The following is a 22,544-nucleotide window of genomic DNA, read 5'->3' on the forward strand; positions in this document are numbered from 1 at the left end:
ATTAAGCGCTTCCACAGCTATTAACTGCGAGGTTTCTAAGCCAGGTTACCATTTTTGCATTCGTATATCATGAGGCTAGCACGATGATACTTTTATGTCCAGGGAAGTCGAGACAATTTCCAATCCGAAAATTGCCTAGACCGGCACCGGGAATCGAACCCAGCCACCCTCAGCATGGTCTTGCTTTGTAGCCGCGCGTCTTACCGCACGGCTAAGGAGGGCCCCCTCTGTTGGTCCTGTAGACCTCCAATATCTGAACTCAAGAATGATTTGGAGTACCGCAGGAACTCTGAAAATTATGTGATTTGTGTATACTGGTGTAATGATGTCCCATGGGTTTGCTCCAACTATCACACAAGCTCAGTACCCTATGAATCACTCTGTTGGTCTTGTACACCTCCAAGATCTGAATTCAAGAATGGTTTGGAGTACCTTAGATATTCTGAGAATGTTGATTTTTTATATACTGATGTAATAATGTCCCATGGGGCTTCACCAACTAACACACAAGCTCGGAAACCTATGAATTACTCAGTTGGTCTTGAAGATCTCCAATATCTGAACTCAAGAATTATTTGGAGTACCGCAGGAACTCTGAGAATGTTGTGATTTGTGTATACTCGTGTAATGATGTCCCATGGGGTTGCTCCAACTAATACACAAGCTCCGGACCGTATGAAACCCTCTATTGGTGTTATAGACCTTCAATATCTGAACTCAAGAATGGTTTGAAGTACCATAGCTATTCTGGGAATGTAGATTCTGTTTTGAAATACTGATGTAATGATGTCCCATGGGATTTCTATAGCTAACACACAAGCTCAGTAACCTATGAAGCACTCTGTTGATCTTGAAGACCTTCAAGATCTGAGCTCAAGAATTTTTTGGAGTACCGTAAATATTCTGGGAACGATGTATTTTGTGTAGACTGGTGTAAGGATGTCCCATGAGGTTTATCCAACTAACACACAAGCTCGGGAACCTATGAATTACTTTGTTGATCTTGTAGACCTCCAAGATCTGAACTCAAGAATAGTTTGGATTACCGTTGATCTTGTGGTAACACTGTGGTTTGATAAAAATAGTTAAATTATGTCTCGAGTACCATTTCCAACTTCATATTACGATTGCGGCGCCGTAAAACGCTTTGTTGTTTATGTAGATCATCACGATCTGAACTCAAGGACGGTTTGGAAGCCCTAAAAGATCTAAAAAAAAAAATTACCCCCATATTTCAACTTTTTTATGGTTTGCATCTGTTTTTGAAGCAGTATGTCCAAAATTTATGTTGAAATACGACGAAAAAAAAATCCGTATTGAATCAGTTAAACACCAAAAGTTTTCGCACACTTTATCATCACATTGCAGTAAGGTACACTGGGGGAAGTGGAAAAGGAAAAATCGATAGTGCATGTTTGAATTAGTGTAAAACCAGTTTAAATGATCTAAATGCGTTCAATCAAAATGGACTATCAAAAACAGTCAATTTTGCACCAACTGTGTGGTAATTCATACCATTTTGGTCGCTTGAAATTTATGGAAATAGATTTTAAAATTAGGAGTTGTTTTTCCACTTACCCTAGTAGGATGGGGTAAGTGGAAAACCCATGTTACCTTGGACTTCAATAGTGATGAGTAGTTACATATAACTAAAATCAATACGATAATTGCTCTGAGTATCTTTTGTGGAATAATTTCATTACCTTAACGGAAGAGATCCTCAAGGAATTCTCGTTATAGCTAGGGGAGGGCTGGTTTTGCCTTCTCGAACACTTTGTTTATGTAAAATCTATATGTTCGCCCCAAAGACGAACTTTTTAAAGGAAAAATGGGAACTACAGGGTTATAAACTAATCAACTTAGTTTAACTAATTGAGATGATGTCTGTATGTGCGTATTTGTATGTATGTGTGTGCGCAAAGCACGTACAAAATTATCAGCTATTCTTAAGCACTTAAACACTTAAGTCCTTAACCAATTTGTTCGCAAAAAAAATTGCATTCAACGGCGAAACATGTTATGAAAAAAAAAAAATATGTGAATTATACAATATATTTACCTATCAGTGCTATTTTTAACCTTCTTATATATTTTTTTCCATATGTAAAACATGTGAAAGGCATCAATACCGATAGTTGGATTAATCAGGCATTTTCTCATTTATATTAGTCCACTGGAATCACAATGATAACAAAGAAGGAACATATTCAGATTCACAGCTATCGAAATAAACCCTGGCGGGAAGAAACAAATTGCGTAATTAGAACATTATCCACTTTCCCCGCAGTGCACAATGGGGAAATCCGATTTCAAAGGTGGAAAAAATTGATAACTTTCTTCACGAACATCTTACAGAAGCGATCAAGAGCTTATTCGAAAGGGAATTTTGCAAAGAATTCAGTGAGTTCTGTTTCATGGACGTGGAACGCTTCTGTATGTAGTTATTGAGCTCGTTTTGCCCTAATGTCCCATATATTGCAAGTTTCCAAACTATTTGCCATTTTAACTTTAAGACATTGTTCTAAAATTGTGTTTATCTCTTCACTGTGGATCCACAGAAGGGTACTAAATATATTTTGTTAGTAAAAGTTGGAAATTTAAGGGATTTTGGGGTCAAATAAGCATCAAAGTGCATTTTATGTACAATTTTCATGTGTTCTGTAAAAAATAGTAATATTTACAGATAAGTGTTGATATTATTGTCTCAAAGTTTTGAACAGATATTGACAAATGTTTGCCGAACAAAAATTAATGAAATAAATCGTTTCACAAATGTTTTATTTGGTTATTTATTGAGTAAAAAACGATTTTCAAAAACTTTCGAATAGCACCGATCCTAAACGTTTCCAAACCATACCCGATAGCACAACTAGACAAGAATAGTCATATGTTATGAGTCTTGATGTGATCATAGATAGGAGGTGATGGGAGATACTCTTTTTTCTTACCTTTTTGCCCAAATTCCCCTATGAAATAATATAGCTCAATGATTCTGAGGAAGGAAATGATGTGGTAATGTTAATCTAATTGATATTTTCCAATGATATAATGAAAATAACAAATAATCATATAATTCATTAAAAATATTGAATTATAGGGGATTTAGGGGTCATACAGCTCATTTAATGTAACTTTTTATACAAAATAGGATAACTTTTCTCACGAGCGACTCACAGATAAGGTTTAGGGCTTATTCGAAAGCGAATTTTCCAAGAAATTCAGTGAGTGATGTTTTATAAACATGAGACGCTTCTGCATGTAGTTATTGAGCTGGTTTTGCCCCAATGTCCCATACACCAAAATTTTTCATATCTTGGTACTTTTATCTTTTACACTGAAATTCTGTTTTCCTCTTCATTGTAGATCCATACATAGCACTATACATATTTTGTTGGAAAAAGTTGGAAATTTAAGGGATTTTGGGGTCAAATAATCATCAAACTGCATCTATGTGAATTTTCATGTATTCTGTAAAAAATAATAATACCCAAGAAATCATTTGCACTACATTACGTCAAATGGTCATTCAGGGTTATTATACGGTGATTTAAAAACTTGCAAGCATTGATGTAGCTCTACATATGGTCAATTTTGGCGAAATCTACAGCCTATTGATTATTCAGATATTTACAGATAATAGTTGATATTATTGTCATAATTTTTTTTAACAGAAATTGATACCATAAAAAAACAAATATCCATATATTACATTAAAAATTGATTTTTAAGGTATTTTGGGACAAATAAGTGAAAAAACTCATTAATTATGTATTTAATAAAAAAAAAGGTTCTGAGCCCTGAACCCTTGGATTTTTTTTTCAATGCAAGCTAGTATTGTATCATTGACAAATTATAATTGAATCAATGTTACTCCATCATTTCTTAACCCAGAATCATTGAGCTATATTATTTCATAAGGGGAATTTGGGTGAAACGTCATGAGAAAAGAATATTTCCTATCTATTCCTATCTATTATCACATCGACTAATATATTTACTCTTATCTAGTTGTGCAAACGGGTATGGTTTGGGAATGATTGGCATCGGCACTTTTCAGAAGCATTTAAAAAATCGGGTTTTACCCAGTAAATCACAAAACAAAGCACTTACGAAATGATTTACTTTATTAGAAATTATTTCGCAAACATTTATCAATGTCTGTAGAACATTTTGGGAGAATAATAATAATTTTATTAATTTTTACAGAATACATGAAAAATTCACGTAAAGTGCAATTTAATACTTATTTGACCCCAAAATCCCTTAAATTTCCAACTTTTACAAACAAAGGATGTATAGTGCTTTTCTATGGATCTATAATGAAGAGGAGAACAAATCTTTAGTACAATACTGTGAAAAATGTTATCCTATTTTGAATAAAAAATTACATTAAATGAGCTGCATGACCCCTAAATCCCCTATAATTCAATATTTTTAATAAATTATATGATTATTTGTTATTTTCATTATATTATTGGAAAATATTAATTAGATTAACATTACCACATCATTTCCTTCCTCAGAATCATTGAGCTATATTATTTCATAGGGGAATTTGGGCAAAAAGGTAAGAAAAAAGAGTATCTCCCATCACCTCCTATCTATGATCACATCAAGACTCATAACATATGACTATTCTTGTCTAGTTGTGCTATCGGGTATGGTTTGGAAACGTTTAGGATCGGTGCTATTCGAAAGTTTTTGAAAATCGTTTTTTACTCAATAAATAACCAAATAAAACATTTGTGAAACGATTTATTTCATTAATTTTTGTTCGGCAAACATTTGTCAATATCTGTTCAAAACTTTGAGACAATAATATCAACACTTATCTGTAAATATTACTATTTTTTACAGAATACATGAAAATTGTACATAAAATGCACTTTGATGCTTATTTGACCCCAAAATCCCTTAAATTTCCAACTTTTACTAACAAAATATATTTAGTACCCTTCTGTGGATCCACAGTGAAGAGATAAACACAATTTTAGAACAATGTCTTGAAGATAAAATGACAAAAAGTTTGGAAACTCGCATATATGGGGCATTAGGGCAAAACGAGCTCAATAACTACATACAGAAGCGTTCCACGTCCATGAAACAGAACTCACTGAATTCTTTGCAAAATTCCCTTTCGAATAAGCTCTTGATCTCTTCTGTAAGTTGTTCGTTAAGAAAGTTATCAATTTTTTCCACCTTTGAAATCGAATTTCCCCATTGTGCAGTGTTGGATACCTGGGGTAAGTGTAAAATCTTTGAATTATTTGCGTTCTTGGTACAAACCGCTACCAATTGAATGGGATGATTTAAATGTATTATAATGGTCACCTATGATATAAATTCACTTGAAAAAAGGACAATTGGTGCAAATAAGAATTGATTTTATGAATGTCAAAATCAACTTCTCGCGAAACCTAAAATTGAAGTTCAAGCGTTAACCGTGTTAGTGTGTGTATTATACAAATTTCAACATAGTATTAGTGTGAGCATCAAAATATATTCCTGCATAATGTTATGATGTGGTAAAAACTGTAAAGTATGTACAATTCCAATTTTTCGAGTCAATTTTTACACTCTCCCCCTTTTTCCACTTCCCCCAGTGTACCTTATAAAAAATCAATAGTGCACTTATTATAAATGATGCTTACCACTAAAAGCGTGCTAAAAGCACGAGAAATGCCAACATTTAAAGAAAGGATATTGTTTGAAAAAAAATTTTGGACCACGCTGTTCCGAGCCGCCGTTAGAATATTGCATTCACGCCGCCGCCGGTTCAAAGTAGATTGGCGCACAGGTCTACACATGTTTCATGTTTTTAGAGCCTTCACTGGATTGAGTCTATTAGCGACGACAAGCGATGACCCGTTTTATCTGTCTGGGCATTTTGAACCAATTTTGCCTACTAGCTTTGATTTACGATTCTTAAAAATAAACTAATGGTTGACACAGTGTTGTAAAATGTCATTTGCATTCGTTTGTATAATTATCCCAGAACTTTTTTCAGTAGTTAGATATCAACTATCAAGTATGACGAACTTATAGCGCTTTAATGTGGCTACAACTTTGTCTAACAAGACATTGCTGTAAATATGTAATCTGGGGCGTGGGAGGCAAAATGCCATTCAAATGACATTATGTCAAATGACACGTGACATTTTGGAGAGATTTCACTCTCTAGCCTCAGATGTTATATTTAGAGTAATGTACCCTTGGACAAACATATAGAACTACTCAAGCGTTATGCGTACATCCAAAATTATGAAGCAAATTTGACTTCAGCGGAAAGTTATGAACAAATTAGTCAAATGACATGCAGATGACATTTTACAAGCCTGGTTGACAATAACAACAGCAATATTCTCACGTGCTTCAATGGATCCTTCTGAAACATCAAATGAAGGTATGATGATTTGACAGCGCGGTGATAATAACAACAACGGGATGTGCCAACAAACAACCATGCGTTTCCATTGTCTTCCTTGCGAGGCGCATGCTTTGATTGGAGCTGTGATGGATATTTCGGACCAGTCAGATGATATCAACGACTACTTGGTTTTTGCTTAGTTTTTGTTTTCATAACAATCTCCATGATGTTGCTTGGATTTATTCGCCTGCTTTTCAATAAAATTTATCAATAATAAAAATGACAAAACAATATAATTATCTATATGTGTTTTATAGCAGTTCTGGTTTCTTTTAGTTGTTGCTATGTTTGCTGTTGTTTCTTTTTCTTAGTTTCTCGACGCTCTTTCATTCATTTCAATTATGGCAAATGAGTTACAAACAATGCTTTCGTTTCGCATTTCACTACAACGCCGTTCTCGTTCATCTTGCTTGCTTTTACTTTTAGGAACTTTCACATTACATTTGATGCGGGGAATTATTTTCGTTACGATTTTCTCTCAATAAATTGTATATAAAAATAGTGTAGATTTGATTTTGGAATGTAAAAGAAATATTTTTCAAACATTAGAAAAATCCATGCTTTATAAAAAGGGGTTTAAAAGAATCAATCGAATAATTTGGACGACCTAAAAAAAGAAAGACAAAATGGCGCCAGCGCTACTAACTAATAAAGGGGTTTGGAATGTACGAAATCACTGGAAAATATAGTTTTAAAATTAACTCCTGAGGAATTCAGACAAACTTAGGGTAAATAGATCGAAACTGGCGGTGGTACGCGACGATACACAATAAAAGTAGTACACAGTTAACAGAAGACTTTTGCTGCGTGGAATCACTGGGATGCGAGGTTCTATTAACCAAAGTTACCGAAGAAGTTGGAACACTCGAGCACTCGAGTGTCCGGGGCTGACCCCTAGAGGGGGAAATCGTTCTCGCGCGGCTGGAACTCGCGACGGCTCACGTCCATGCTGGAGTCCGAATCCTCGCTGCCGCTGGTGAACGAATGGGCGATCTGGGCCGCGGCCAGCTGGGCCTTCGCCGACCGCTTGTTGCTTTCCTCCTTGAAGCAGTGGTTCTTCTGATGGCGGATCAGCTCGTAGTACCGCTGGAACACCAGGTTGCACTTCTTGCAGGTGTAGTTGATGTTGATGCCCTTCTTGTCGTCCGTCTCGAAGGTCGGATTCGGTTGGTTCTCGTAGATCTTACGCTGCTTTTGGCGGGCGTTCTGTAAACAGAAATTGATTATAGCTTCGAGCTTTCCAGCTGGAATATCATCTGCCTTACCTGGAACCACACGACAATGACCCTCGGCGAGAGCATCAACAGTTTGCTGAGATATTCCAAGTCGCTGTCCTTGGGATAGGAATTATTCTCGAAGAACTCCTGCAGCACCTTGATCTGGTAGTCGGTGAATCGGGTGCGATTGGCGCGCTTTCCGTTCGAGCAGGTGATGGCCTGGTTCTGCGACATCTGCTGTGGGAGCATGCCACCGGCGATAGAGCTGGGCGGTGATAGGACCGGGCTGTCAATGGGACTAGGATTTTTTAGTTCTTCCATCATGATCGGCGTGCCGAGAGAGGGGCGCGGGTCGGACATGTGTTTCTTGAGGGAGATGGCGCTGGGAGGACGCATCGGGAGAGGACTGGAGTTGGTGGAATCGATTTGGAGATCTGCCGGAATGGGGGACGCATTGGAGGATTCGGATTTGATTTTTTTCTTTTTACTTGGTGTTACTTCGGGGGCTTGGGAGAAAAAATTGACCACGTTGGCTTGAAGTTGGGCGGCTTGCTCGTGCTGGGTTTGAAAGTCCGGGGTCCCAAAAGGGTCCGGAAAAAGATTCTTGCTTAGCTGAAGGTTTCCCATCTCCTGGCTGGCCTGATGCTTTGACAAGGATTCCATCAAGGATTTCGAGAAGCTCTGTTTGATCTCGTTCAGCTTCGTATCGGTGGAGTTCTGCGAGGTGTCCTGTGAGTCGTTGGATTGGAGATCGGTTACCTTAGTTTCGCCGGTGCGTTCATATTCTTCGACGTTGAGCTTGGTTGAAGGAGGAATGCTGAAGTTGTAAGGACTGTCTTTGGAGCGTTGGCGCTCCTTAAAGAGCGTGTTGCGGAACCAATGCTTGACGACCTTGGGCGGGAGGTTTGCTTTGAGGGACATCTCCTGGATGCTCTCTTCACTGGGCGAGTTGTTGATGTCGAAGTGCGAGCGTAGAATGCGGAGCTGGTCATCGGTGATGCGAGTTCGGGCGCGTTTTTGGGTGCACGGCTGTTGTTGAGGGGGTTGTGGAGGAAGCTTGGATTCCAGACTGTGCTGCATGAGGTTCATTTCGAGTGGAGATTTCCCGTTTAAATTAGGTGGTAGTACGACCGACGACAACTTGGTTTTGTCTACTGGAATGACCTTTTCAAGATCGGTCTTGGCGTTGATATCTGGAACCTTCGGTGGAACAGCTCCAAAGTTCAACTGCGGTGCGAGGTTTAAGTAGCTGAGGGACATCAGGTGATGGAAGTGCATAAAGTTCAGTACGTTTAGAGCATTTGGACCGAGCTTGTTGTTGGGGTCGGTGGCAAATTGTAAGAGCGAGGCGTTTTTCAAAAAGTTCGGATCCATAAGATTGGCGGTCGGATCCAGTGGGAAAGGAGTCTTTCCTAAAAGGGCTTCCGGGGTAAAGTCGAACCCGGGGAGGGGATTGTTCACCTTGGCGAGTTCATTGAGAGCTTGCTGCTGGAAGCTGTCGTTAAAGCTCTCCGGTGCAGCGTTGTTCTCCATGATCTTCTTCTTAACGGCCGAGCATTCGGGACTTAATTCAAGATGCGTTTCAAGCGTAGCCTTATTTGGGAAAACTTGGAAACAGCATTCACACAGAGCTATCTCAGGTTTATCGATTGCAGCGGCAGCAGCAGCACCCAGACCAAACGCACCGAGCATAGGATTCAGCAAATGTTGTTGTTGCATTGGCGGGGGCTGCGGTTGTTCTTGCTGATGAAGCTGTTGTTGTTGTTGTTGTTGTTGTTGCAGCTGTTGCTGCTGCTGCTGCCGCTGCTGTTCAGCCGGAGATTTAATTTTTCGTAGTGGTGTATCGTCGATGAAGTTCGGGGATTCGTGACTTTCCGGAATTGTTTGTATCAATGGAAATTCGGGCTTCTTCTTGTCAGTTACTTGAAGTTGACCGAACATGTTCCTTTCCTGCAAACGACAAGCCCTAGTCTGATGAAGCACACTACGCATGTGAATATCCAGCGTGCTTCCTTGGGTGTACGCCACGTTGCAGATGTCGCACTTGAACTTCTTCCGCGCAGTTTCCTTTTCTTCGATGTCCTTCCGCTTCTCTCCAACATCGCCGAACATTGGCAAGCCAAAAGCCTTCAAATCGAGCTGCTGCCCTCCACCCATATCCTTCCCACCTCCATGCTCGCACCCATCTCCACCACCATCACCCATCGCAAACGGAAACTGTTGCTTCTCCGATTTGAACTTCTTCAATTTGTTCAAGTGCGACACACTGTTGTAGTGGACCAACAAAATATTCTTCTGTGTGAAGCTCTCCATGCAGATCGTACACTTAAACGGCCTGTTCGGGTTGGTGAACTTCTCCGACTTGATGTCGTAGAACAGCTGTTGCTTATTCGCCATTCCAGCCAGACCCTCTCCTGTCGATTTATCCTTCTCCTTCGGCATGTGGAACACCGTAGTCACGTGCCGCTCCAGAGCCGCCGCATCCATGAAGCTGAACTTGCAGTCGTTGCACGAATACTTCAACCCAGCTGCCCCTCCATCCGATCCGTCCAAACTCTTCTCGTAGTACAAACTGCTCTTGCTGCTCATAGACTTCTCGCTCAAACGATCCTCATCCGCGCTATCCCGCGTTTGACTACGGTCCGACTTCGGACTCATCCCGTTCTTGTGGTTCATCATCTTCCTCTTCAGATCCTTGAAGAACAAGATCGATGCCGATTCCTGCTGACCGTCGGTTCCCTTTTGCGCAGCCGACTCCTGCGGGTGCTTCTCCGCGATGTGGCTGGTCAGCGAGTTGATGTTCTTAAAGTGTGCATCGCAGTAGAAGCATTTCGTTGACTCCCGCAGCGAATGGTAGAACAGATGTCTGTTCAGCTTCTCGTGCGTCTTGAACGCAAACGGACACAGCTTGCAGCGGTACTTGTAGGTGTGATTCTCCGAGATCAAAAAGTTCAGATGGTTTGCCTTGAAGTGCTGGTGCAGATCGGACAGATTGTCGAATGCGTCCTTGCAGTCGTTCAAGAAGCAGGCGAGATCTTCCGAGTCGGCATTACGCTTAAAATGATTGCTTTCGTTGCAGTGAATTTTCAGGTCTACCATGGAGTCGAAGCAGACCTTGCAGAAGGAACATTTAATCTCCGGCGAGGGCGACGTTTCCTTCTTGGGCGACTTGTCCGGACTGCCGAGTTGCTGTTGTTGTTTAGTGGTCTTAAGAAATTGCGAGGTATCAACCAACTTCAGCAGTCTGTTCAAGCCTTCCATCTTGATGTTGTGAACTCGAATCACGTGCGTCTCCACGTTTACTTGATCCAGGAACGTCTCCGGACACAGCGGGCAGGAAACCGTCTGGATCGAATTCTTCTCCACCTTCTCTCCCTCGTCCTTCCCTCCCATAAAGTTTTCCAATATCTCCGCCAAGTTACCATGCTTCAGATCGTTACAGTTCTCTTTCATGCCGAACGTATCGTTCATGAAAGTGACCTTCTCGATCAGTCGCAGGTTCTGGGCGCTTCTAGCCTCGGTCAGCGTGCGCAAATAGTCGAACGGTTTCTTCTGCAACGCGGATGGCACATTCAAGTTGGGATAGTCTTGCGCGAGCAGCTCGTTGCCGACGTTGTGGTTCTGCAGCAGATGCTGCATGACGTTGATCTTCTTGGAGGAAAAATTGTTGCACACGCTGCACACCAGACAGCGATCCTTGCAGGTGCCCTCGGTGGGCGAATTGGACGAGCCACTGCCGTTTCCATTGCTTCCGGCAGTGCCCCCTGTGGCGTTTCCTTTGCCGTTGCAGTTCTCCCCGTTCCACGGTTTCTTCTCCTGCAGGATGCTGCACAGGGCGTTGACCGTGGTGGCACCGTTGTTGTCCCCGGTGGCCGCCGAGGCCGAGTCCATTGCATCTTGGGAGTCGGCGCCTGGTGGATAGAACAAGAGACGAATTTTGGCGTTAGAAATGTGAGGAAGAAATTAACAAAATGTTTGTATAATGAATTATTTGCTTGTTTAGTAGAATGTCTTCTATATTCGCGGAATTTGTTGGGGCTGATAATCAATTAGCGACGCAAGTCTTTCGAGTGACGGCATGCGAGTATCGTGAACATTTGGTCCTTGAGCCGGATCGAAGCCATTTCATACCGGAAAGTGATTCCCGCGCGCGCTGGTTATCGATTGCTTTCTGCGAACTAATAGTGCGAGTGCACTGGGAGTCTTTAGCAAGGCGGGTAGACCTAATTCGTGTGGGAGACAATTACTTTTATTTAGCGCACTTAGTGACTGTCTCGGGCCTGGGGATAGTACCAAGGCGGGTACTATTCGGCAGCTGTGGGAGTAATAAATCATGCATATCAATCATTGCGACGGTATTTTGGTGTCCAGACTGGTGACTATCTGTTCAAGTGTTTCAATCGCGGGTGAGAAGCAAACTTTTGGAACACATTCTGCCGTCAGCAAACTTTTCGTGCGTGATTTGCGTGAACAATTTTGCGCTTGAGAGTGCACTAAGGCGAGTGTTACTCTAGTGATATGAAGAAGATCGGACATTGTTCCTGGCCATCTTGCCAACTTTATGTGGCCGTTGTGAGAAGGTGATTTGCCCTATTCATCTTTGGCCATCTTCATCTCTTGCTAGCGTGGATTGGAGCAAGATTCGGCGCCATCGCTCGCCATCGGTGCCATTGGATCCGTTGGGCGCAATTTCATCCTTTTAGCCCCCGGTGAGTCGGTTTCACGTTAGTCCTGCATGTGGCTAACAGTAGCCGTGTTTCTAGTACGATAGAAAGTTGGTAGCTTTTATTTAATTGCTATTTGCCGCGAATCGAATGGAAAACCGGTCGCGCTCTCGATTTGCGATACCGCGTAGAAGTTGGTTTTCTCGCGACGGGAAGGAGAGATCGATTCGGTTATAAAACGATCCACTTTCTACGAATTTGAAATGTCGCGAAGGGTTGTTACACCGTTCAATGGACAAGGCGGAGTATCAGAGTGTGATCGAGAAGCTGGATGCGCCAAAGGCTCTGGATGAGCACATCGACGAACGCGTTGAATTTGAGTTTCCTTATCTCGAAGCGCGCCGGGGATCCCAACCACTCAGCGTTAAACGATTCGGTACACGCTCCACAGCAACACCAGGCAAACTTCCACCTCCGTATGCAAAAAAATCGACCTACGGAAGTTCAAAGGGGACTTTTCACGTTGGATTTCGTTCCGGGACACGTTCACATCGATGATCCACGCGAACGGCGATATTTCCACAGTCGCCAAGCTCCAATACCTTCTCCAATCTTTCGAAGGTAGCACCAACAAACCCTTTGAATCGGTCGATATCGCCGCCGATAGCTACGCTACAATTTGAAGACGCTTTTCTGAAGAGGTACGACCACCGGAAATACCTCAAGAAGCAACTCTTCACGGCGCTGTACGAGTTACCCGCAGTGAAGCAGAAGTGTGCAACACGCATCCACAGTTTGGTCGACGTTTATCAAAGACATTTTCGTGTCCTAGCCACACTACGCGCCTGGGAAGAGAAGACTAGCCACAAGGACTATGTAAAATATGAAGAACTGGTCGATTTTCTATATCAGTGGCGTATACTCAATTCCGTCGGGCCAAACAGTCATCAATCAGCCTCGTCGAAGGTGGCCGGCTTCCAGTAGAAAAGCTTCAAACAGAATGTGTCGGCCAATTGGATCAGCCTCATCCACTCCCAGCTACTCCTGTTCGCACAGTCATTCCATCCACATTTGTCCGGTGTTTCTTGGGAAGAACGTCAGTCAACGCCGAGAGTTAGCTTCCCAAAAGCGCTTATGTTGGAACTGCCTCAGCGTTGGCCATCAATTCAAGAAGTGCAAATCCAAATACATCTGCAGTACATGAAATGAGAAACACCACTCGCTTCTGCAATCCAAGCAAGCATAACAGAGCCAGCCGTGTCGTCGAAGCCCGCTGTTTCTATAGTTTCCTCCGTTCAGCAACCGCTTCCAAGATGAATACACAGCTAGGTGTTGCAATGTGCTTAGTTTGTGGAAGAGAAGAAGGCGGGGGTGAAAAATTCAGTTTCAGTGCAAAACGAAAACAAACCGGCTGGCTCTCCCATACTAAAATCCAAGATGGCTGAATCGTGAGTTTGGCACATTGGAACACCTAGTGGTGTATTCATCTTGACCGCTTCCATCCACATCCCGTCATGACGCCCGCCGTTAAAAACGGTTGTTCTAAACATCGTTGACGACCACGGCATCTCGTACAAGGCACGTGCTCTCTGCGATTCGGCATCGATGTCGAATTTCATTTCGAAACCGTTGGCGAAGAACCTCTTCAGCCGCCAGTCTACAGTGGACGTAACCGTCGCAGACATCGGATCCTCCACACAGTAGATTAGTAGTGCTATTACAGCAACCATCGAGTCGGGAGATCGAACGATCTCGATGAAATTGCAGGTTTTGGTACTGAAGCAGCTATCTAAGCCGATCGACATTTCAGCGTGGACAATTCCAAGCGTCGAGCTAGCAGATCCACAGTTCAATGTTCTCGTAAACGTAGACCTCGTCATCGGTAGCGAAACACACGGGACGGAAGATTTCTCTGGGTGAAGGTTTTCCGTGAGTAGTCGAAACTCTCTTTGGTTGGGTGGTCACTGGTCACGCATCTCGCTCGGCAACCTGCATTCCACGGTTCTGCTACCTGTCCACTAGTGGCGATCGACTGTGTAACGGTAGCCCGTTACAATAGCGAATTTGTAAATATTAATCAGTTAAATAAATATCTTTATGTACATATATTTGTTTGCATCGATCCACATGGAATGACCTAAGAGTAACATAAACCATCTTAAGAACTACGCATGTGAAATAAGTTTCACGATTCGCCTACGCATAGGCTAGCACTGGACACAACACCTGAACTTGTACATAATAGCTGTTAACCCTCTCGCGAGAGTTAATTGATTGCCCGTGATCGGGGATGAGCCGAAGGTCAAGTTTGTAGGAGACCTTGGGGGGATTGGGGATTAGGACAAAGAAGTCAGCTCTGCGACTACTGGTGGGAGCGAGATGCCAGAAACCAGAACAAGACAATGAAAACCGACTCGAGACTCTTTGCTAGAAGTTGACGATTTCCCGGACTATTTTATCTGATTCTTTACCACTTTGCCTAGATAGTCGAAACGATTCGGAAGTTCTCCCGCGATCCGTGAAACCTTTTTGAGTGAGACCATATAGTAAAAGGAAGTATTTCAGTGCTGATTAGTCTTGATTATTACAGAAGTCCCAGTCAGTTTCCCCCGTGAAGAAAGTTGTGCTAATCCTAGTGATAAGTGAAGCCAGAAAGGTAATAAAGTCGTGCATAAGTAGTCGGCGTGCTCTCGTAACTTTTTTGTCGAACAGCCGTTCGACGGCTCTATCTCTCGGACAGGAAACTAGGACCACCGCCGCTAATCATTTTCGACAGGCAAACAAACCGGCCAGCATCCATTCGAGCCGGAAGGGCTGCGCCGTCAACATCGCGCCCCATCCCGTTCAACGCCGAAGACCACGTGGGTACCCAATCGTTTGTTGAGCTTCCGGCTGGCGTACCGTCACCACGTAGCATTCGGAACCAAGGTAGAGTTCAACACCGTTTCGCCAAATTCGCCGTGTCCAAGTACCATTTCATCACGCTTGTGATCGAAGCCGATCATCGAGAAAGGTTGGCTTGCTCTGGTAGGTGGATGCATCGTCGCGTGGTGCTGCTTTCTTCCCACGCCGGCGAACAATAGCGATTCCCACGCTACCGTAAACCACAAGCCAAGCCACAGACAATACCGGAGGTGAACAATAGGAGCCAAGCCACGCCGTAACACAAAGGGACAGCATCAAGCCGAGCTGACCATGCTGCCGTGCCGGCGCTAGAATGCGGTAACGAGAGTAAGTCAGAAAGTTAAAATTAATCCATGTGCACATGTGACGTCAGTGTTGGGGGTAGACAGCTTAGAGAGTAGAGAGCACGCACGCATAGATAGACGATAGGCCGAAGGACTGGAATGACCAATGTGTAGATTAGTAATAAATGAGTATTGTTTTTGAAATGAAGCGAGATGTCGTCATCACTACACAAACCTTCCCTCCCCTGTAATGTTCTTCATGCCGCTAGTCATTCATTCGAATTATTTCCTTTTGCACGCGTTCGTATCTAGTTGAGGGATTTATGAATTAGTCATATGCTTTTGACTCGGTGTCGCCATCTAGGAAACAGTGGCGGAATTTCCAGTGATGATAAGTTGAACTTTATGTGGGAAAGTTCTACTTCAATATGTTGCGTTAGGGTCGAGTGAGTAATGTTCGGTTCTGGTTTCGTGATTTTCTAGTAAGTCGGACGCTAGGAAAGTGGTGCAGGCGGAATTGTCCTTGAACCTTTCTTTAAAGGTTTTCTCAATGGACTTACTTCGATGGGTCTCAGACCGGGCAATATTAGTACATGAGCGGGAAGTCCTCTAACGAGGTGGCGCTTAAGCTTCCTGTTTATAAAGGACAATTTTGCTAGTCCACAGTAGCGACTATTTCGGGAAATTATTAACCGGTCACGAACCGCTTTGTTCGTGCGACTATAACTGGAAGCCAGTCTACGCAAGTTCTGGGACATGGAAACAATTCCATCAGCTCCAGTTCGACCTAATGAGGAAATTCTATGCGAAGAACACTACGTTGCTACTACGACGCGCAATTTGGCAGGGCGGTACATTGTGCGTTTTCCGAGGATTGAAGATTCCGAAAAGGTTCCCGGAGAATCAAAGTCAATTGCCGATCGTCGCTTCCCGAGCTTGGAACGGCGACCAAATAGAGATCCTGCTACCAAGGAATTATACCACCGATTCATGGAGAAGTATCTACAACTTGGTTACATGCAGGAGATACCAGAATCTGTAGATAATCGAATTGAACACTCCTATATCCCCCACCCACGCGTCATGCAAGACCTCATCCGGCTATTCTTTGAACGACACGCTTCTTGTTGGACCTATCGTCCAGCAAGACCTCTACTCCATTTACACTAGATTCCGGACACAACGCATTGCCATAGTAGCAGACGTCGAGAAGATGTACAGGCAGGTATTGCATCATTCCGACGATCGCCGTTTCCTTCGTATCCACTATTGCATCGCTGAAGAAATGGGGGTTGAACACTCCAGAAGTGCTCCATGATGTTCCGCCAGAAGATCTGGCCTTTCAACTTCTCCACGATCTGCAGGATGAGCAGATGAACTCCACACTCGGCCTATTGTGGGATCTAAAGGTCGACAACCTTCGATTCATGGTAGAAGTACCTCGTCCGACGGTCACCGACCCACTGGTTCTATTGGGTCCGGTCATCACAAAGGCAAAGCTTTTCATGCAGAGTCTATGGACATTGAAGCATGGCGATGTTCTCTGCGAGTGGGATTCTCCATTGTCAGATCAGCTGCACACGAGTGGAAGCAGTTCCACACAACACTCCGCATCCTGGCTACAGTCCATGTTACTCGCTTCGTGTTTTCATCAGCACCTACTATTCAGCTTCATTTCTTCGCCGATGCATCCTACGTTGCGTATGGAGCTTGCTGCTTTGTCCGCACGGAATCGGCGGAAGGTATACAAGTCCGCCTGTTGACATCGAAGTCAAAAGTCGCGCCATTGTCCACTCCATCGCAAAACTAGAGTTCTGTACAGCACTTCGGGCAACACAGTTCTTCAAGAAGGTGGATGTCCGCCTATTTTTGATCCGATTCCAGCACCGTACTTTAATATCTGCTCGCCGTTCCAACCCGCTGGAAAACATTCGTCGCTAATTGCGTGTCGAAGATCCAGACCACCACAAGTATAGACCACTGGAGGCACATAGCTGAGTCCGAAAATCCTGCCGACGACATTTCGCGTGGCCTCAACCCTACACACTAACTCTTTCTATTCCGAACTCGACAAAATTGGGCACCGCTGTAGTTCAGTAAATTTCAAAACTGAACTTCGGCAGAAAATTTCGTTTATTACTGATTCTCAGCAGAATATTTGCTGTATCTCGGCAACTGAAACGTCACTTATGTATACTGAGATCTTGGCAAAAATTATGTTTGCTGAAACTCGGCGGTGCCCACCTCGGGAAAATAAACAAAAAATGCTGATATCTCGGCGAAAAAAATTAGGTGTGTACGGATATAATCAACTGTTTCCGTTGGTGGCACGGCCCTTCCTGGCTCGCACTGTCACCTGCATATTGGCCCAAGACCGTCATCAACCACGAAAACTCCCCCGCAGCGTCCGAAGAGGGGGGTAAAGCTCCAATTATAGCAATGACCGCCAAACAAGCAGATTTCTGTGGAGATCTTTTTTCTCGCTACTTTCGTTACAAAAAATACGTCGAGTAGTTGCATTCTGCGGCCGCTACATCCAGCGATTGAAGGAGCGTATAGAGTTGCGCAGTTCCGGATCATCTCTTCCTCCGTTGATCATTAGTAGCCGAATCATTTCATCGTCCATCGTACCACTCACAACTTCTGAGCTCCACCACGCTGAATACCTATTCTACCGTTTAGCGCATAACGAAACATTTGCTAAGGAGTTGTCGGATCTTTCGAATGGCGAACGTGTCGCCAAGTCATCATCGCTGAAGTGGCTGAAACCGTTCGTGGATGAAGACGGTACTCTTCGCGTCGGTGGACGCCAATGTAACGCCACACGTCAAGTCCATCTTTCACCAATGCCACACTTGTTTGCGATCCAAACCCACTCTAGTCCAACAGAGCACAGCTGATCTGCCAGTATCGTGAGTGTCGCCGACGCGTCCGTTCTCCGTTTACGGTATCGACTGTTGTGGACCATTCTACGTGGAGTCAGCAGTACGAGCCCATGGCCCCACGAAAATCTACGTGGCCATATTCGTCTGCTTCTCGACCAATGCTGTCCACATTGAGCTAGTGAGCGATTTATCGCTCGAGACAAAAGGATCATCGAGCTCCGTTCGAACACCGCCACTACCTTCAAAGGAGCTTCGCATGTATTCAACCGAGTCTATCGCATGTTGAAAACTGAAGCCGCTGATCGAAACCAAATCTTTGTTCCAGCATCGACGTTACCTGGAAGTTTATTCCACCGCGAGTACCACACTTCGGAGGCCTCTGGGAGACCGCAGTCAAATCGGCGAAGAATAATCTGCTGAAGGTAGTCGGTAACGTCAACCTTGCCTACGAGGATCTGCTGACCTTGTTGGCACAAGTCAAGATGTGTCAGAGTTCTCGGCCCCTGACACCGATACCGGAGGACCAGAGCCGTAGGGTGGCATGTCGACGCCCTTGGCGAAACCTTATTGAGCGTCCCTTACTATTTTGCATAAGTTCAAAACAAAGAGCGTGTTAAATAAGAGAGATTTGAAATCAATTAATTGCGTGTGTTAAAATTTGCTTTATGTATTCCTTAAGCTTCTATTATCTTCATATGTTCCAATATATAGGTAGGCAGTAAGGATTACCAAAAGCCTTAAAATTCTTAGAAATCCATTGAAATTTTCACGAATTTTTGAATTCCATAAACCTACGCAATTAAAAATAACTTGAATTAGTAGTGCGCGGATTCTCGACAAAAAACTTTGTTGTGAATTCACGCACTAGTGGCCAATAAAATGAGTACTGGTCAGTGCTTGGAGCTCTATCGGTCCTAGAAGAGTATAAAACCCGACTTTGGAGTGGGTTAAATGACTTTCAGAGAAACTCTATCCAGCTTTCCACGCTCGCCATAATGGCGGTTGCCATAAAAAGTTTGACATTAACTGCTTCCCGACACTGAACTGAAATTTTCACCAAGCAAGCCTTGATGTGTTTCGTTGCCAATGACATCCCAAACTTGTCATTTTCTATCAACAAGAAAATTTGCTAAGGATTGGAACGCATCGGTGCTTCTCAATTTATCACCTATTTTGTTTAGGCATTACGGCATTCTTAATCAAATATTTTGTTTTAGACATTATGAAGCTATTCGGAAAGGTGGATATTGGTGCTTCAGCCAGTCGACTGGAATCGTATGAGACGTTGCTCACCCCGAACCATAAGACCATGCCCTGAGTTCTATTAAACTGTTGTTTAACCTTCCTGCATGGACATAGTGGTACTGCTTACATGCCACTAGAATGGAATGAAACAGAGCGGTGTCACCAATCTGCCAGAAAAAAAATCATGCTATTATGCCTTCAGCTTACCTGATATATCATAAATACAAACCGCCCAGAAATTGAGAACTGTGTATATACATGAAAATGTTTAGATTTATCCTCTATATGCTGCCCAACAGCTTTATCTAATGAATTTTGGCTTCAAACGTAGTTTTAGAACTTGATATTTCTGATATTTTATTATTCAATACTGGAAATTATTCGATAAATGTAAACTAGTTAGTGTTAGCTTTATCCTATCTTACATTTGAGTTAAAAAAAGCTTTATGTAACATTCAGAAAATAATCATTTTCATGCCAAATCCTACATAATAAGATATCAAACGATAAAGATCAGTCGGACATGCAAAGTCTATGAAGCTAAGAAGTAGTGTTCTACCTGCAGAACTCTCTTCAATAACTAACACTCTCGTCCATAGACGGAAATCACGTCAATAACTTCCTCAAGAAGGCTGAAGACTCTATGTTTGATTCAATTTTGATCCAGTTGAATGGGAGAACTTTATAAATCAAAGATTTTTGTCTTCACGAAGCTCAACATACAATTTGGTTTTCCTCTCTCGTACGGCGGGCAGACTTGCGTATGCAATTAAAGGGAATTGGCTCCAAAACACGGATACATGATATCATGTAACATCTATTTTTTCCCCAATTTTGTAAAATGTTGGTATAAATATGTTTTCGGGGGGCTCCTATTTGTCAATGTGTCACAAACAGACACATAAAGTTTGAATAATTTCTTGTGGCACCAGAAACGTTTGATATATTTGAAGATTATGAAGAGCTTCAAACGGTCCTTAAATCTGAAATTGAATTAAAAATTAGTCAGATTTACAGAATAATTTTCTAAAGTTTCGAATTTCCAAACAGTAATTATTGTTGATGAAAACCAAACAACAATTTGGCTGTTATTGACAACGAACAAAATCAATGCTTGCTTAGACAGAAATTACAGTTCAGTGTTTGGAAGCAGTTAATGTCAAACTTTTTATAGCAGCCGCCATTATGGCGAGCGTGGAAAGCTGGATATTGATTTAGAAAAATCCAGCTCTAAAGTGGCTAGGTCGGTGGTTTCAAGAAATTACAGAACTTTTAATAAAATTCAACTCTGTAGTAAAATCGTATATGGTTGGAATAACGGTTAAACCTTCGTATCAAGAAAAACCAGAGTCTGGAGTGGGTTGATTAATGGCCATCGGATCGGTAGTTTGGTGGCACTGGTGAAATTGCTTGGACAAAATTAGGTTCAACTTTGAAGTATATCAGTCGCCATCATTATTGAAATCCTTCGATGCAGTTTCTTGTGTATAGCATGCTGTTAGATAAGTGACGTCATTCCAAATACTCATCCTCGATTAAAGCAGTTTATATAGAACCAAGAGGAAAAATCAAATTTATATTATATAAATGCTCATCGAATATTCAACATCATCGTTTTGTCTTTTCTCCATTGTATGAGACAAGTTTCTGGTTTAATGGAACCGGAAAAATCACTGGATATCATGATGGCATTTGACCAGTATTTTCGGACCTCATATAGTTTGTATAGTTTGTCTGCGCAAAATGAGTAAATTTATCTCAAATACAAACAAACTCCTTATCATTGCTTCCGTGTACCGTTTTGGCTCAAATTCCGAACACTGTCGTTTTACCGCCCTGAAACTAATATTTCAGTGGTTTTCTGGACTGAGGATCAAGATTACAAACGAAACAAAGATCCTCTGGAGAAATTTACACGAATAAAGCCAAAATGGCCATATAAAGGTGAGAGTACGGAATATGAGTCATGTTCGGAATTTGAGTCAAAACGGTATAAATTTTTTACAGTCTACTGTGTTTCGCCTAAAGCGTATTGAAAAGTCCTCTGTTAGGGGCCGTCCAGAAACCACGTGGTCATATATGAGGGGAGGGGGGGGTTTGCAAAATGACCACAATAAGCCACATGGGGGGAGGGGGGGTGTTGCTCTCGAACCACGTGGTCTTTTTTTTATACGAAAAGTTTTTGGTGAATAACAATAGCGGTGTAAAAAATACAAATCATTAAACGCAAAGCGCATCTTAGAACCGATGCCCACGTAGAGTCTTTTCAACTAAGCGTTGAAAAGACGTAGGTGTGCATCGAAAATAACCGGTAACGTAGCGTCGGTCGCAACGTCGATGCGTATCTGCGTTATTTGACCATCTGAGCCTTAGCCCATTTCCATAAAAAAAATAAACGAAAAAACAGGTTGCGATTCAGTCTCAATTTCCATAAAAAAAAATTGGAAAGGAAAAATGGGAAAAAATAAAGAAAAAATCCGCCGCGCCACCGCCGCAGATGGTTTTTGGCATCACGCCGCCGACACTTTTGCATTAGCGGACTACAGCTACAATTTTGAAAAATGTTCATGTTTTTACAATAATCCAAGAAAAAAAAATTCCTAAGAATTTCTTGGGGATATTCAGGAAAAATCCAGTAAAGAAATTGCATGTAAAAACTTTGACTTTACTTCATACAATCCTGATAAAGTGCTGGCATTCCGAATGATTTTTGAACAATTCTCTGTGAAAAATTTTGCTTGGAAATTTTGCTACAAATTGTTAATGAAAAAAAAAAACAAAACAGCTCCAGCGTAAATTCCGAAAAACGCCATAAACCTACGATTCAGGAAAAATCCAGTGAAGAAATTGCCTGTAAAATGATTTTTGAACAATTCTATGTGAAAAGTTTGGCCTGGAAATTTTGCTACCAATTGTTA

At 42.4% G+C, this 22,544-nt stretch overlaps 1 protein-coding gene across 2 annotated transcripts in view; it reads right to left on the bottom strand.

The window, feature by feature from the left end:
• Nucleotides 1-6,552: 6,552 nt before the first annotated feature.
• LOC134207902 (zinc finger protein 2) overlaps nt 6,553-22,544 on the bottom strand; it is a 75,069-nt gene continuing 59,077 nt past the window's right edge. For both annotated transcript variants that reach the window (XM_062683943.1, XM_062683942.1), the window contains exons 5-6: nt 7,693-11,555; nt 6,553-7,633 (exon numbers count right to left, since the gene is read on the bottom strand). In XM_062683943.1, coding sequence (XP_062539927.1) covers nt 7,322-7,633; nt 7,693-11,555 — 4,175 coding nt within the window. In that variant the 3' untranslated portion in view covers nt 6,553-7,321. The remainder of the gene's footprint in view (nt 7,634-7,692; nt 11,556-22,544) is intronic.

The sequence above is a fragment of the Armigeres subalbatus genome, chromosome 1 (genome assembly GCF_024139115.2).
Source record: "Armigeres subalbatus isolate Guangzhou_Male chromosome 1, GZ_Asu_2, whole genome shotgun sequence".
Lineage (NCBI taxonomy): Eukaryota > Metazoa > Arthropoda > Insecta > Diptera > Culicidae > Armigeres > Armigeres subalbatus.